Source organism: Ziziphus jujuba, chromosome 2 (genome assembly GCF_031755915.1).
Source record: "Ziziphus jujuba cultivar Dongzao chromosome 2, ASM3175591v1".
Taxonomy (NCBI): domain Eukaryota; kingdom Viridiplantae; phylum Streptophyta; class Magnoliopsida; order Rosales; family Rhamnaceae; genus Ziziphus; species Ziziphus jujuba.
Genome location: NC_083380.1, coordinates 25465893 through 25478927, shown reverse-complemented (window position 1 = coordinate 25478927; position 13035 = coordinate 25465893). Strand labels below are relative to the sequence as shown.

The 13035-nt window shown below is 32.2% G+C and overlaps 1 protein-coding gene across 14 annotated transcripts; it reads right to left on the bottom strand.

Annotated features, from left to right (window-relative positions):
- Positions 1–849: 849 nt before the first annotated feature.
- On the bottom strand, positions 850–11951 carry LOC107419213 (uncharacterized). 14 transcript variants are annotated; one of them, XM_048474082.2, is made up of 16 exons: positions 11730–11950; positions 11248–11292; positions 8669–9136; positions 7521–7691; positions 6247–6374; positions 5701–5761; positions 4479–4683; positions 3457–4164; positions 3220–3363; positions 2884–3078; positions 2663–2791; positions 1988–2548; positions 1786–1881; positions 1557–1685; positions 1215–1477; positions 850–1088 (listed from the first exon to the last, which is right to left on the bottom strand). In XM_048474082.2, exons 7-16 carry the CDS (start codon positions 4668–4670, stop codon positions 950–952), a joined length of 2556 nt encoding a protein of 851 aa, XP_048330039.2. In that variant the 5' UTR covers positions 4671–4683; positions 5701–5761; positions 6247–6374; positions 7521–7691; positions 8669–9136; positions 11248–11292; positions 11730–11950; the 3' UTR covers positions 850–949. The 14 variants fall into 14 exon arrangements, with proteins under 14 accessions (XP_048330039.2, XP_048330042.2, XP_048330036.2 ...); XM_048474085.2 differs by having other exon boundaries at positions 7630–7691; XM_048474079.2 differs by having other exon boundaries at positions 8704–9136.
- Positions 11952–13035: the final 1084 nt, after the last annotated feature.

Sequence of the window (13035 nt, the reverse complement as noted above, 5' to 3'; positions counted from 1 at the left end):
TTCGGTAATTACTGATGGATGTGTTGGTAATTTTTCCAGCAAATTTTTTGGTGCTAATATAGATTCGGTTCCATCGGTAATTACCGATGGCCCGTTGGTAATCAATAAAATTTACAATTTTCTAACTCTTTCCAAACTTTTTGAGGATTTTATTGTTGAGGATCATTAATGAAGTTATTTTTTGTATGTTCTTGATGGAAACACACATTATCTAAGTTTTTGGAGTGGATAAGAGATGGAAAATATAATTACCAACGATGTTTTGGTAATTACTGATGCAACTGTTGGTATCGGTAATTACCGATGCAATTACCAATGCACCATTGGTAATCAACTTTAGTTTATATTTTCATACTTTTTCCCAGTTTCACTTTTAAAAAGTTAGTTTTAGCATGGCCTCGGTGGAAAGAAACATTATCCAAATTTTCGGATTAAATTGTGGTGATTTGCTTTGAAAAAGTGGCCAAAATTTAATTACCGATGGGGTTTGGTAATTACCGATGGAACTGTTGGCATCGATAATTACAAATGCACCACCTGTAATCAATTTTGTTTGAAATTTCCAACTTTTTTCAATCATATTGTGGATTCTTTTGTTGAGGATTAATAGCCAAAGTTATATTTAGCTTGTTCTTGGTGGAAACACACTCTATTAAAGTTATCGAATTGGAACAATTTGATAAATTTTAATTACCAAGGATGGGTTTGGTAAATTAACTATATTTGCAATTTTTTCACTTTTTTCGATTTTTTTTGTGGATTCTTTTGTTGAGGATCATTAATAAAATTAAATTTAGCATGAGTTTTCATTTCGTTGATTTGTATTGAACAATTGGATTATTTGCAACTACCGATGGAGCATAAGATTTCTTGGGATACCGTAATTATATTTTAGGTTAGAGATGTGTAACATAATGTTAGTTGCATGTTGTAGTCACAAACGTACGATCTACATTGAAAATTTATTAAAATACACATCAACAGCGTATTTTTTCCTAAACCAACTAATGTCATCCGGGCCGAATAAAACGTCCTCTTCACTGCTTTTGTACTCAATGAACTTCAATGTAAAGACACCACAATCACCCCTGCAAAATTACATTAACGAAATGGCATCAAATAAGTTGATAACGATAACCAACCATGTGTATTTCCATATGTAAGCACAATAACAACGCATTAACGAAAGTTAATTTCAAATAACATATTCATACCCATTATCTTGCCGGGGTGCATCTTTGATCATAGCCATGGTGAATGGCTCTAAGCTAGGAAGCACGTCTGGATTCTTATCATAATACTCCCCTTCCCGCAATAAGTAAGGCAGCATACACGTAAGGCACTTGGCATTTTTTATCTCTCTATTCTGAACATATTTATTTCCCATATTTGGATCATATAATTCAACATGTCGAGCCTTCAAGTCAACAATTGCTGCCAACCAATGGACGCCGCTGTTATTGATAGGGACGTACAACTGAAAATATGAAATTAACATCATTATACAGAAATTAGGAAACATATTAAAATTTTTTGAAATATATGAATAGACTTACATAATCACATATCCACCACGGAATGCTATGTTGTGGTAACTTTCCATGCACATAGTTTCGCAATGTGGAATCACACGAATATGTGCTGCAGGACGCCTTAAATGTGGGATAACGGCCTTTTATTGATAACTACCAAACAATTAAAAAGTTGGTAAAATAACTTTAACTCCAACATAATCTGTATTCAATATAACAATAAGCAACGATTCAAATATATCCACTTGCTTACCCAAAATAACGTGTCCATTATGGCACAGTTTTGGGTGAAACTGCTCTGATGCTCAAACCGCCTTCTCCTGATGAAATATAAAATGGTGTCCATATGCTGCAAAATATATAAAAAGAAATCATAAACAAGTGTTACGTCATAAAACATCAATCCAAAATTAAATACACAATGAATTTACATGAAAGTAAAATTTATAACTTACATCGGATGTCAACCACCCAGCAGGGGTAAGTAGATCATCAAAAAACTTCTTATTCACTGTCATATAAGATGCACACACGCTCGATCCGGCTGGTGCTAATCTATACCACTCATCGAACGACCTCTCCTTTGATGCATCAATAGGTCGTTTGAGATTCAATTTTACCTTTCTTTTACATGAAACGATGAACGGGGAGGTGAGGTGGTGTGACTGCTGGTAGACTCGATTGAAGCGACTTTTCTCACCAAATTTATGCAACTGAGCCTCCACCTTACTCTCTGCGTCCACAAATGGGTTATGATGTGGACTATCGGCTGAAGCAGTAAAATCCCGGCCCAATTGCAATGGCCGATATGGCACCAAAGCCCATGAATCCTCAACATAGGGTCCACCAGATATGATGGGATCGAATGATGATTTACAATCCTCATCCATCTTCTTACCACTGGAACCGTCTATAGGTGCATCAAATTCTTCTTCTTGCTCTCCATATGATGCCACCAAAGGGGATGACGGTCGCACCGAAGACGGCGGTGGCTGTGTGTGCATATGATGTTCACTCTACAAAGCACAATGATTAATTTTAGCACTTCCAAAAACAAATTATTGCTAAATTACAATATAAATATTTAATAATGATGAAACCGTAAAGTATATTGTAACCCTAAATGATACCTTATGCTTAAGTAGGTCAGTAACATAAGTAAGCATATTCCTTAAAGATGCAATCTCCTTCCTATCTTCCTCACGACTCTCAACCACAAATTTCTTTAATTCATCCAATTTTGCCTCTAAGCGAGCAACCTAATCAATATCAATATCCAAAAAACAAGTAAATACATCTTAGTACAACTTATGTAATACATAAATTGCAAATAACAATTGCATAATCTTACATTATCATCTGGTGGGGCATTACTCTGCTTTTCAGCTTTGGACGCATCTTTAGCATCAACGGCTACATCGGATGCTATTGGTGCTACAAGTGGTGGTTCTGTATACCGAACCTCATGTATGTTAACTGCTATCGATCTCCAGTAATCCATATTTTTCTCCTCATCGGTAGCATTTAACCTCCAATGCGCAACATACTACAAGAAATTAAGAAAGAAAGAAAAAAAAAAAAAAAAACAACAACAAAACAAAACGGAAAGCATTGGTATATTAGAAACAAAAAATGTAACGTAACTTGAATGTAGTCGTAGCATGTAGTCTAAATAAATTTGCCTTACATCAATATTTGAGGTGAACCAACACTGGACCGCAAAATGGCTCGGTTGAGTTGTAGCATGCCATCCAACCATCCTAGGACAACGGGTTTCCCGCCGCTCTCCAAAATGTTTACCAAACTCGGGAATTGCTTCAAAAGCCCACACCTACAAAATATAGAATATAGATTATTAAATATGATTTGTAATTAAACACTAATTTTTTAATAAAACACTACATTTATTATATATAAAATGTACCTGAAATGCCAACGGAAAACCTTTTAAGTCATACGACTGTGAGTTATTCTTTATTTCACATCCTCTATGATGGAAGGCATTGTGCAATGATTCAATCGTCTCCTTGTAGCTCGGAATACCCCAAGGATAGGAATTAAATACCTCGATATCAGCAACCAACTCAATAAATTTTCTATTGATCTGAACTCTCGGATCCATTCCGAGTACACCATGCACCAGGAAATATAGTAACGCAATCCTTACTGCATCCCAATCATCCACAAAATCTGTATGCTTAAATATTCGATCTAATTCTGGTGGTTTCAAGTCAGACCTATCTTCCAACAACCTCTTGCATAGCTCCTTTGATTTTCGGTTCAGCTCAATATCATTCATAGAAGGATACTGACAGAATTTTAAACCAGTAATAAGTGCGAATTCCCATTTCGTAAACCGCACTCCAGATCTGCCAAAGTTAAACTCAAGTGCCTGATGATCGTTGGACACAACTTGTCTGCAAAGTAGGTTATGAACTATATGACCAGAGAACCTAAGATTCTCCACTTCAAGTAAGTGTCCAAAACATGTCTGCCTATACTTTTCCAGCTGATCATCTGTGAGCACACTTTTAATAACTTTGTTGGCTTCTATTGGGTTTCCGAAAGAATGTGCCCTAGCTTTAAATATATCAGCATCCTTGAAAAGTCGTTCCCTTGGAGCATCGCTGGCCTGCAAAATAAATTACATAAATGGAACGGAAGTCAACAATTTACTCATACACTATTTGTCCACCCCAAATTGATAATAATAATGTTCAAGCAAATACTAAGACATATGTATTCAAATTTTTGCACAAGTGGTATTACCGATGTAACCATCGGTAATCAAACTACAATAAACTAAAAAAAATCCCCAATGGCCTATCGGTAATTACCGATGGCCATCGGGTGAAGTTTTTCTCTAGTATTCACATTAATGAATAAATAGTTAAAAAAGTCTTATCATTTACCGCACCAAACTACATAAATTAATATAAATCTTACCATCTCATATGGGGGAGAGGAGAGTGGAACGTGGCTTGGAAGTTTGGTACTTTCCATCTCAGCTTTGGATAGCTGCCTAGAAGTTCGTCGACGCTTAGAGTCGAATGCTGATATACTGCCACCGTGTCTCTTAGTTTGCACCTTCTTAACTCCCCTCTTCGATTGAGATCGCAAATTTATTTTTGGTGCCATTATAAAATACAACCTATAAATGTAACTTGACAACATCAATAACTTTTTATCTACCTTTAGCCACATAGTCAACTATGTATGCATATATAAATAACCATAATCCTAAATTACGAATACAAAATTTATATAATTCTAAACAATACAAAATAACCATTTCAAGTTAAATTGCCAATGCTGCTCATTTTTCATCTACACTTAAAGTATATATATATGTATGTATATAAATACATATAAACACTTAAAATAACATAAAATTTGATCAAACACATTTATTTATCCAACCAATTCCACCTTTTTTATCACTTCCAAAATTAATTTATACCGATTTTAATTTTTAAGCTTGTGCCAAACTATAAATTTTAATCAACTCCATATTTTTTTCTCCTTTTGAACCCCAAAACTCTTAAAAAAAAAAAAAACAAAAAAAAACAAAAACAAACAAAAAAAAACCAAAAAAAAGGCTGATGTCATTGATGATGTCAGCAAAACGGCAGGTCGTCCATTACACATGCACAAAATGACATGTCGTTTCTCATTAACAACGTGTCATCTTCATTGGACGACATGTCATCTGGGCTAGCCGACCCAATGACATGTTGTTTGTCCCAGATGACACATCATTCGCTTCTCCTTCAACCTCCAGCCGAGTCGACCTGAATCCGCCCGAACCGGATCTCATACCCGAATTCCAACCCAGCCGTTTCTCCCACCTCCAACCACCATTTCAGGCTAAACTGGTCTCTTTTTTTTCTTCTCTTGATTTCCTACTGATACCCAGTGTCAATCTATCCCAAAACCTAGATTTTAATAACTTCCATACAAAAACTTTAATCTAACATAAATTTCAAAAATTTCAAATTTTTAACCGGTTTTAAACATCAATAAAGCGATTCATACTCCTAAATATATCACATTGTACTCAAAAAATATTATATATTCTTAAAATTTCAAGTATTTGATGTAAATAGGAAATCCATAATATATATACATACACACGGCAATAAACAAAAAATAAAAAATAAAAAATTACCTGATGATGCTCTGTGAGGAAGAAACTAAGCCTTGGGTGGATTCTGCTGGATCAAAGGGCTCTGCTGGATCAAAAAGTAAGGATTATAAGTAGATGAAATATAAAAAAAGTTGGTTTTTGTTTTTTTAGTTGAAAAATTAAAAAGATTTTTCGTAATGTAGAGTATGGTGTGGGATGGAGTGGAATAAGAGTTTTCGTGTTGATTGAAGTTTAATGTAAATGATATAGATGTTTTTTGAAATTATTTTAAGACTATAATTGATATTAAAAGATTAAAAAAAAAAAAAAAAAAACAGAGGTATATTTTGTCAACGCCCTGCCCACGGGGAAAAGGGTTAAATTCCCCAATATCAAATCTAAATCTATTTTCATGCTAACCTTTCTACGGGCCCATCTCAAATATTTAACTAATTCCATCCTAGCCATAATAACGAATTTACCCAAAATACATTTATTCTAAATTCCCATCATGAAAACCATCACAATAGTTGTTTTTCTTGTTCTTCTTTTTTGTAACAAAAAAACTTCAAAAAAAATTGAACGTACCATCATCCTTTCAGCTTTTTCTTCTAGCTCTTGTTTCGATGTTCCTTCGTCACCATCATCTTTTCAGCTTATTCTTCTAGCTCTTCTTTCGATGTTTCTTCGTCGCTATAACCGTTTGCCTGCTCTCTCTGAAAGAAATTTTTTAAAACCATTATCAATTTGAAAATTTTGCTTAAAAAGAAAAAAAGAAACAGCAAAGCAAAAAGTTTGAACATTACAAAAAAGTTACAAAATGAAATAAATTGAAACCCATTTTCAGATTGAACATTTAAGGAAAAAAATCACAAAATGAGATAAATGGGAAAACCCATTTCTCAAAGAACAAATCAAATTAAAAAGTAATATTGGGTTGGTTTCTTACTGGTTTTCTTTCAGTAGAATCGTTTTTCAGAAGAAATTTTTTATATTCTTGCTGATTCTTGGATTGTTTCTTGTTCTAACAAGACGGGCTGGTATGTTACTTTTTCTCAATAGCCAAAAAAAATATAAATCAATAAAAAGTGTTTTACATTTTGTTAGGACAGCTGATAGGATGCGTTTGGCATGTAGGATCGTACAGGGCTATTAGATCAGAACAGATATAAGCCACGATAGAATCAGCCAAATACAGTAGCGCTATAATTTGTTTGGGGCAGTCCCAGACGGAATATTGGATTAGCCATCCTGTGTTTAACAGTCCCAAACTGAATATTGAACTAGCTATCTATCCTGTGTTTAGTGCATATTGGATACACTCAACCATTACTATAATTATTTAAAAGTTTATTTTTAATACTTATCTACAAAAATTTATCTTAATATATTTTTCAAACAAGTCAGTTAAAATTAAAATTATGATATGGAAAGCCAATAAAATAATAAAATAAATATATTGAATAAACATAAACTTACTGAAACTCATGAGCCAAGATATAAACAAGAGTTGAGAGCAATTGCAAGATTTAAATGTAGAATTAGAAAGACAAGCAATCGATGCAACCAAATTAAAGTGGGTGGACCAAGTGGACAGGATGACTGGGTTCTGGCTAGGCTTCTCAGAATGTGGAACCACAAAAACTCCTTTACAAAAAACATTCCATGCTATGTCAAAGAATCTAATAAATAACAGTTGTGTACATCAAACTCCATTTTATGTATATAATTTGGATCTAAGAATACAAAACCCTATTATCAGTCATTTACAAATAATCAGCATCCAGAAAAAAGAAAATGGAACATTAAGAATTCTCAATTTCAAAATGCAAAAGCAGATAAGAGAGTACAAGATTATATACATGAAAAAGAAGGAGAGGATCAAAGGAGCTATACAGAAAGTTAGTTGTCAATGATGCAGAACACCTCTGGTTGTAATTCTACAAAATCAGCAAAATAAGCATCTGCTACCTTTTCCTCTGCATTTCCTGGTCTCAACCTTACAGCCGCTTAAACCCGTCCTAGAACAATATCTGAGTTGTAATGAAAGATGAAGTGAGAAAGTGAAATAACATACCAGAGTTTGTCAGAATACGGCATACAGAGAAGAATACAAAATAGCCTTGGTATTAAAAAAGAAATTACAACTTGGGCAACCAAAAACAATATTGAGTTATAACGACAACCAACGCTTGAGAAAGTAAATTTGCAGAGGATTTTAGATCAAAGGACAAACATGAAAGTAATGCTAACTAGTCAGATTGCAAATCAAAAAGCAAGGCACAATAATTATCTTCTGAAATAATGAGCTGGTATAACTATTAGTTTCTGGTGAAATTAGTTATTTATTTGTCAAAAAGAGATTTCAGGCAGTTATACTGGTGACTAGACAAAATTCACCATGCTATATAATGGCAGATCACAATTGATGCGATTGAAAACCAAGCTCAAAAAGCACAAAACCAATGATATATTGTTCTTCTAAGTCATATGATCTAATAAATCAGGAAGATTGATTCTAAAACAACTAACCCAAAATGTATGCCTATTCACCCAAAAAAACAAAAAAAAAAAAAAGCCCAACATATATGCCACATAGGGACACAACAGAAAGCTGACAGATAGATACATTACATAAAAGAAAATTTCGATTTCAGACAATTTTGATTTAAAAGAAATATATATATATATATATGTATATGCGCATCAAAATGATGCCCCACCACATTCCAAAGCATTCAATAGCAACAGAACAAATTTTCCTACTTACCAAACACATATCCAACAACCAAACAAATGAAAAAAAAAAAAAAAAATGAAAGCAAACATTCTTAGCGTCACAGTAGAAGTCAAACGGATAAATTGACATGCCCAAAAATAATGTAGTTTATTCGGGGAAAAAAGAGGGAAAAAAAAAAAAAAAAAAAAAAAAGCAGAAGACCTTAGAACGGTAAACCCAAAAATTTAGAGAAAAATATCAAAGATATCAAGAACTGATATGGGTAATCACCAAAAGCTGCAAAACTAGTTAGTTCAGAATTCCACCTTGCCGCTACCAGAGATGGAGGCTGATACTTAGTGTTGAGTCGAGAAAGAAGGAGGGTGCTTCGCGGAGAGAAAGAGAAGACGGTATTGATCGACGTCAAGAGAGAAGCATCAGAGAGCGGCTAGGTGTCGAGGGAGATAAGCAATCGAGAGAGAGAAGCAATATGACAAAAGCAAAACTCAAAATTGAACCTTCAGAATTAATTTTATTTTATTTTTCTCATTTTGTTTTAATACTGGACGTTCAGACTATCATTGGCAGCTTTGATGGTTTTATCCAAGATGACTGATGGTGCTTTAGCATCCAAGCACATAATATCAGCCCTCAGCCAACACCGCAAGAAGTATTTCCATGATTGCAGTGAAATAAGTGCCAGAAACATTTCCTGAGAGCTAAAGGGGTGCAACTAATTCCACAAGTGCATTTTCATATCTAGCATGTACATCCCATAATCTTTAAGCATAAAAAATGTAAAAATAAAACCAGAAGATGGAAACGGAAAAAAATAAATTAGTATACCTTTATAATCAAGACTATCATACAACCTATTTTATTCAAATATGTGCTAGTTGAATTCATTTAAGACTACCATACAACTTCACAAGGGGATGTAATAAGGAAAAGTAACCATCTTTTAAAGGTGTTGCAGCAGCTTTACAAAAGCTTTAGATCTCAAATGCCAGTAATAAAGGGGGGAAAGAAAAGAAAAGCAACGAAATTTAAAAATAGATAAATAAATAAACAGAATTGCCTATCCTGCTTATAGGCACCTGATTACAAGTTTTTGTTGGTCAGGTGCCTGTAAGCAGGATAATAATAATAATCATGAATAGGACAATTCAACACTCACCAGCTGCATTACATAAATTAATAAAGGACAAGAACAATGAAATAACCACAACTAGAATGCATGCACACACACACACACACACACACACACACACACACACACACACACACACACACACACACACACACCAGGAAAAAATAAACAAAATAAAAAATAATCGACAGCAAATGAGGCAAAAGCCAAGAAAACTTGGAACCTACAAGTTCCACAAACATCATATTGAACAAAATTGTTACAAGACTCTAAGTCTGCAATACAAGGAGGAAAATAGAACTGATATTGTTTCCCAAACACATTTGTCTCACTGCAAGCAATGACACAACTTAGACCATAGACCAAAGACACAAGTTGATGTTAGGACAAAAGACCTAATCAGAACAACTACAGAAAAACTACACAAAAGAATATACTAGCACTATTCACTCAAAACTGCCAAAATTTGTGAGTGATTGTTAAGATGAAACAAATGGTGAAGCAACTTGAAATCAAATCCATTTTTATGTTGAAGTTCCATGTGCCATGGACAATCTTTCAATAATGGCCATGTCATCTTAATTTGAGTTTAAGAACCAAAGTTTATCAAATTACCAGACAAGTAGTAATTTTTTTTCATTTCAGTAGGTTAACAGGTTTTATTGTTGTATAAATACCAGCCATTAAATAAAAAGTATAATAAAAAAATGCTTTTACATAATTAAATCTCAGAAGAAAAGAAATTAAGGTCAGGGCTCAAATTGGAAGAAAAAGTACTACCTAGCGGGTAGTAGACAAGAAAAAAAAAAGAGCAATTAATCCAAATTATCAACATACAGGCAATGCTACACAACCAATTCATCATCATCTAAGCAGGATGTTTTTGTGGTAAACTAATATTCGGAGTTGCTAAAATTCTACAGACTTCATATGACACCTGTCCCTAACTGTTGTTGATTGAAAATTATATCTTTATGGCTACCAACATTTATCATCTAGGTCCATATTAACCAAAGATCTTCATGTCTAAACAATTTTCCCCAATCCAGCCAATATATCCTCAAACTTCTTGGTATGGATATGTATTTTCAAATAAGAGATGCTACTTAAAAAATACAGTTTGGCACCGAATGGAGGAGACAATGCAGAAGCATCAAAGAGTTTAGTTTGCACATTGTATCATCACCGACTACAAGATGCCAATATTTTTTGATTGGGCTCCATGATGGCATCAACCAACTTTTGTGTTCGTAATTATTTTGAACTCAGTTCTCTTAATGTTTAGCTATATAGCAGATATGGGAATGGACAAATTAATCAATATTAACCTTAGCTATATTCAGTAATAATGATTAAAAAGAATATATATAAATTCTAATAAAATCATGTAAAAGCAAAAAAAAAAAAAAAAAAAAATCGTAATCCAGAATTCACAAAAATCAACTCCTCCAAGTTGCATTCATGCACTGATGCGTAGAACGGAAAATACAGAGGCCTAAAACCATACGAATCAAAGAACAAGACAGCAATTCCGAAAATAAATATCGAATCAATAAACAAATTTTTTTTTTTATAAACAAAAAAAAAAAAAAATTCTTCCCAAAAAATAGGTGAACAATGTACAAGATCTAAACAATGCAGCAAGCGGCAAAAAGATTACCAAAAATTCGAATGCAGTTTCGAATAAATCAATAAAAAAAGTCACAAAAAGACAACGTACCAATCTTCGTATAAGGGCATTAACGTGGCCTGATTGATCCCCCTGCTGCATATTTATAACAGAAAAAAGCATCAGTAATTTTTTTTTTTTAAGCGCTAGTGTTTCTGAATGACAAAAAAAGAGAAAGAAAGGGCGAAGGGATTTCTTTCGCTCTGTAAATCTGAGGGACAAATTAAGAAATTGCAAAATTCACAAACCTAATGATATCTAGCAGTGAAACTCACAAACAAATGGCAGATCTAAAAGAAAGACCGAGAGAGATAGAGAAAGAAAAAAGAGAAGGAAATGGGAAGCAAAGAGAACCAGAAAACTAAAAATAATAGCAGAGGCCTCTGAGAGCTCCCTTCCCCAAGTGAAAGACAGAGAGAGAGAGAGAGAGAGAGAGAGAGGGGCAAGAACAAACAATTTTCTTCAGAACGGCCAAAAAAAAAAAAAGAATGGGAAAAAAGAAACACAAAATCAAAGAGAAATTCAAAAAGAACCTGCTGATTTGCTTCAAGCTTTCGAGATGCAGAGAGTTACTGGTTTGCTTCAACCCAGATAGAGAAAGAAAAAAGAGAAGGAATATGGTGGTCAGATTTGCCCCACAAATCCTGCCCTATTACTAATATAGGACTATTTTGGCCATTGTGTTTTTTTTTTATTATTATTATTTTTTTTAACATCTTTCTAACATTGCCTATTGGGGATTTTGCACTAGCAAAACCCAATTATATGGATATCAGCCTGTGTTTTATATATATATATATATATATAATACGTATTGTATGAATTTGTATTATATTAGTTTATATTCTATTAATGTTATATAATGTTTAACGCTGGATCATATTTTATTTTATATATATACATATATATATATATATATATATTTTTAACAAAAAAATACAAATTTGATTTTTCATTATTTATAGCTTTTCTACAAAAAACTGCATTATTTAAAATAGATTAAATTATTTTTTATAATTGTTCATATAATTTATATAATATATAAAATTAGAAAAATTAGTATCATGTGTATGGATATTATCATTTTAAATTTTTTTCAAAATCATTAATAAAAAAACTCATATCATTTTTTTATTATTTATGATCCTAATAAAATATTAATCAGTATTTAAATGCAGCAGCTATTTAAAAACATAAATTTTTTTTATCTTTATTTGATGTTATTCAAAAATATATTTTTTATTATTACAATATTACATAATTAATTGAAAAAGCATGAAGTTTTTTATCTTTTATAATTGTACTCAAATATATATAAAATCAATTTTTACAATATAAAAATGTTATTTAGGGTAATTAATAATTAGACTCTATAAAATAATACATATACATATATATAATATGTAATAAATGAAGTTTCAATATCAAAACATATATATTTCAATAATAAAATTGAACTCATTATTTAATTTTTTTAAAATACATATAACTATAAATAAATTATTTTATTAGATAAAAAAGTGTTCATTGGGCAAATAATAATAATAGCACTAGTAGTACTAATAATAATAATAATATAATATTATAAGTATGTAATATAAAAAATTTAATTATTGCAATAAATAAATAAATAAATATTTGAATTTCATAGGTATAAATATTTGAATTTCATAGGTAAAAAAATTTAAACAAGTAAACATTTTAAAATTTGAATTTTATAATTGAATAATATTATATATAAAGGTCAAACTTTTCGTTTTTAACAAATTTTTATAATATAGATTGAAAAAAATTAAGAGTAACATGTATGTATCGAGAAATAGGTTAAGTATTCTCTCC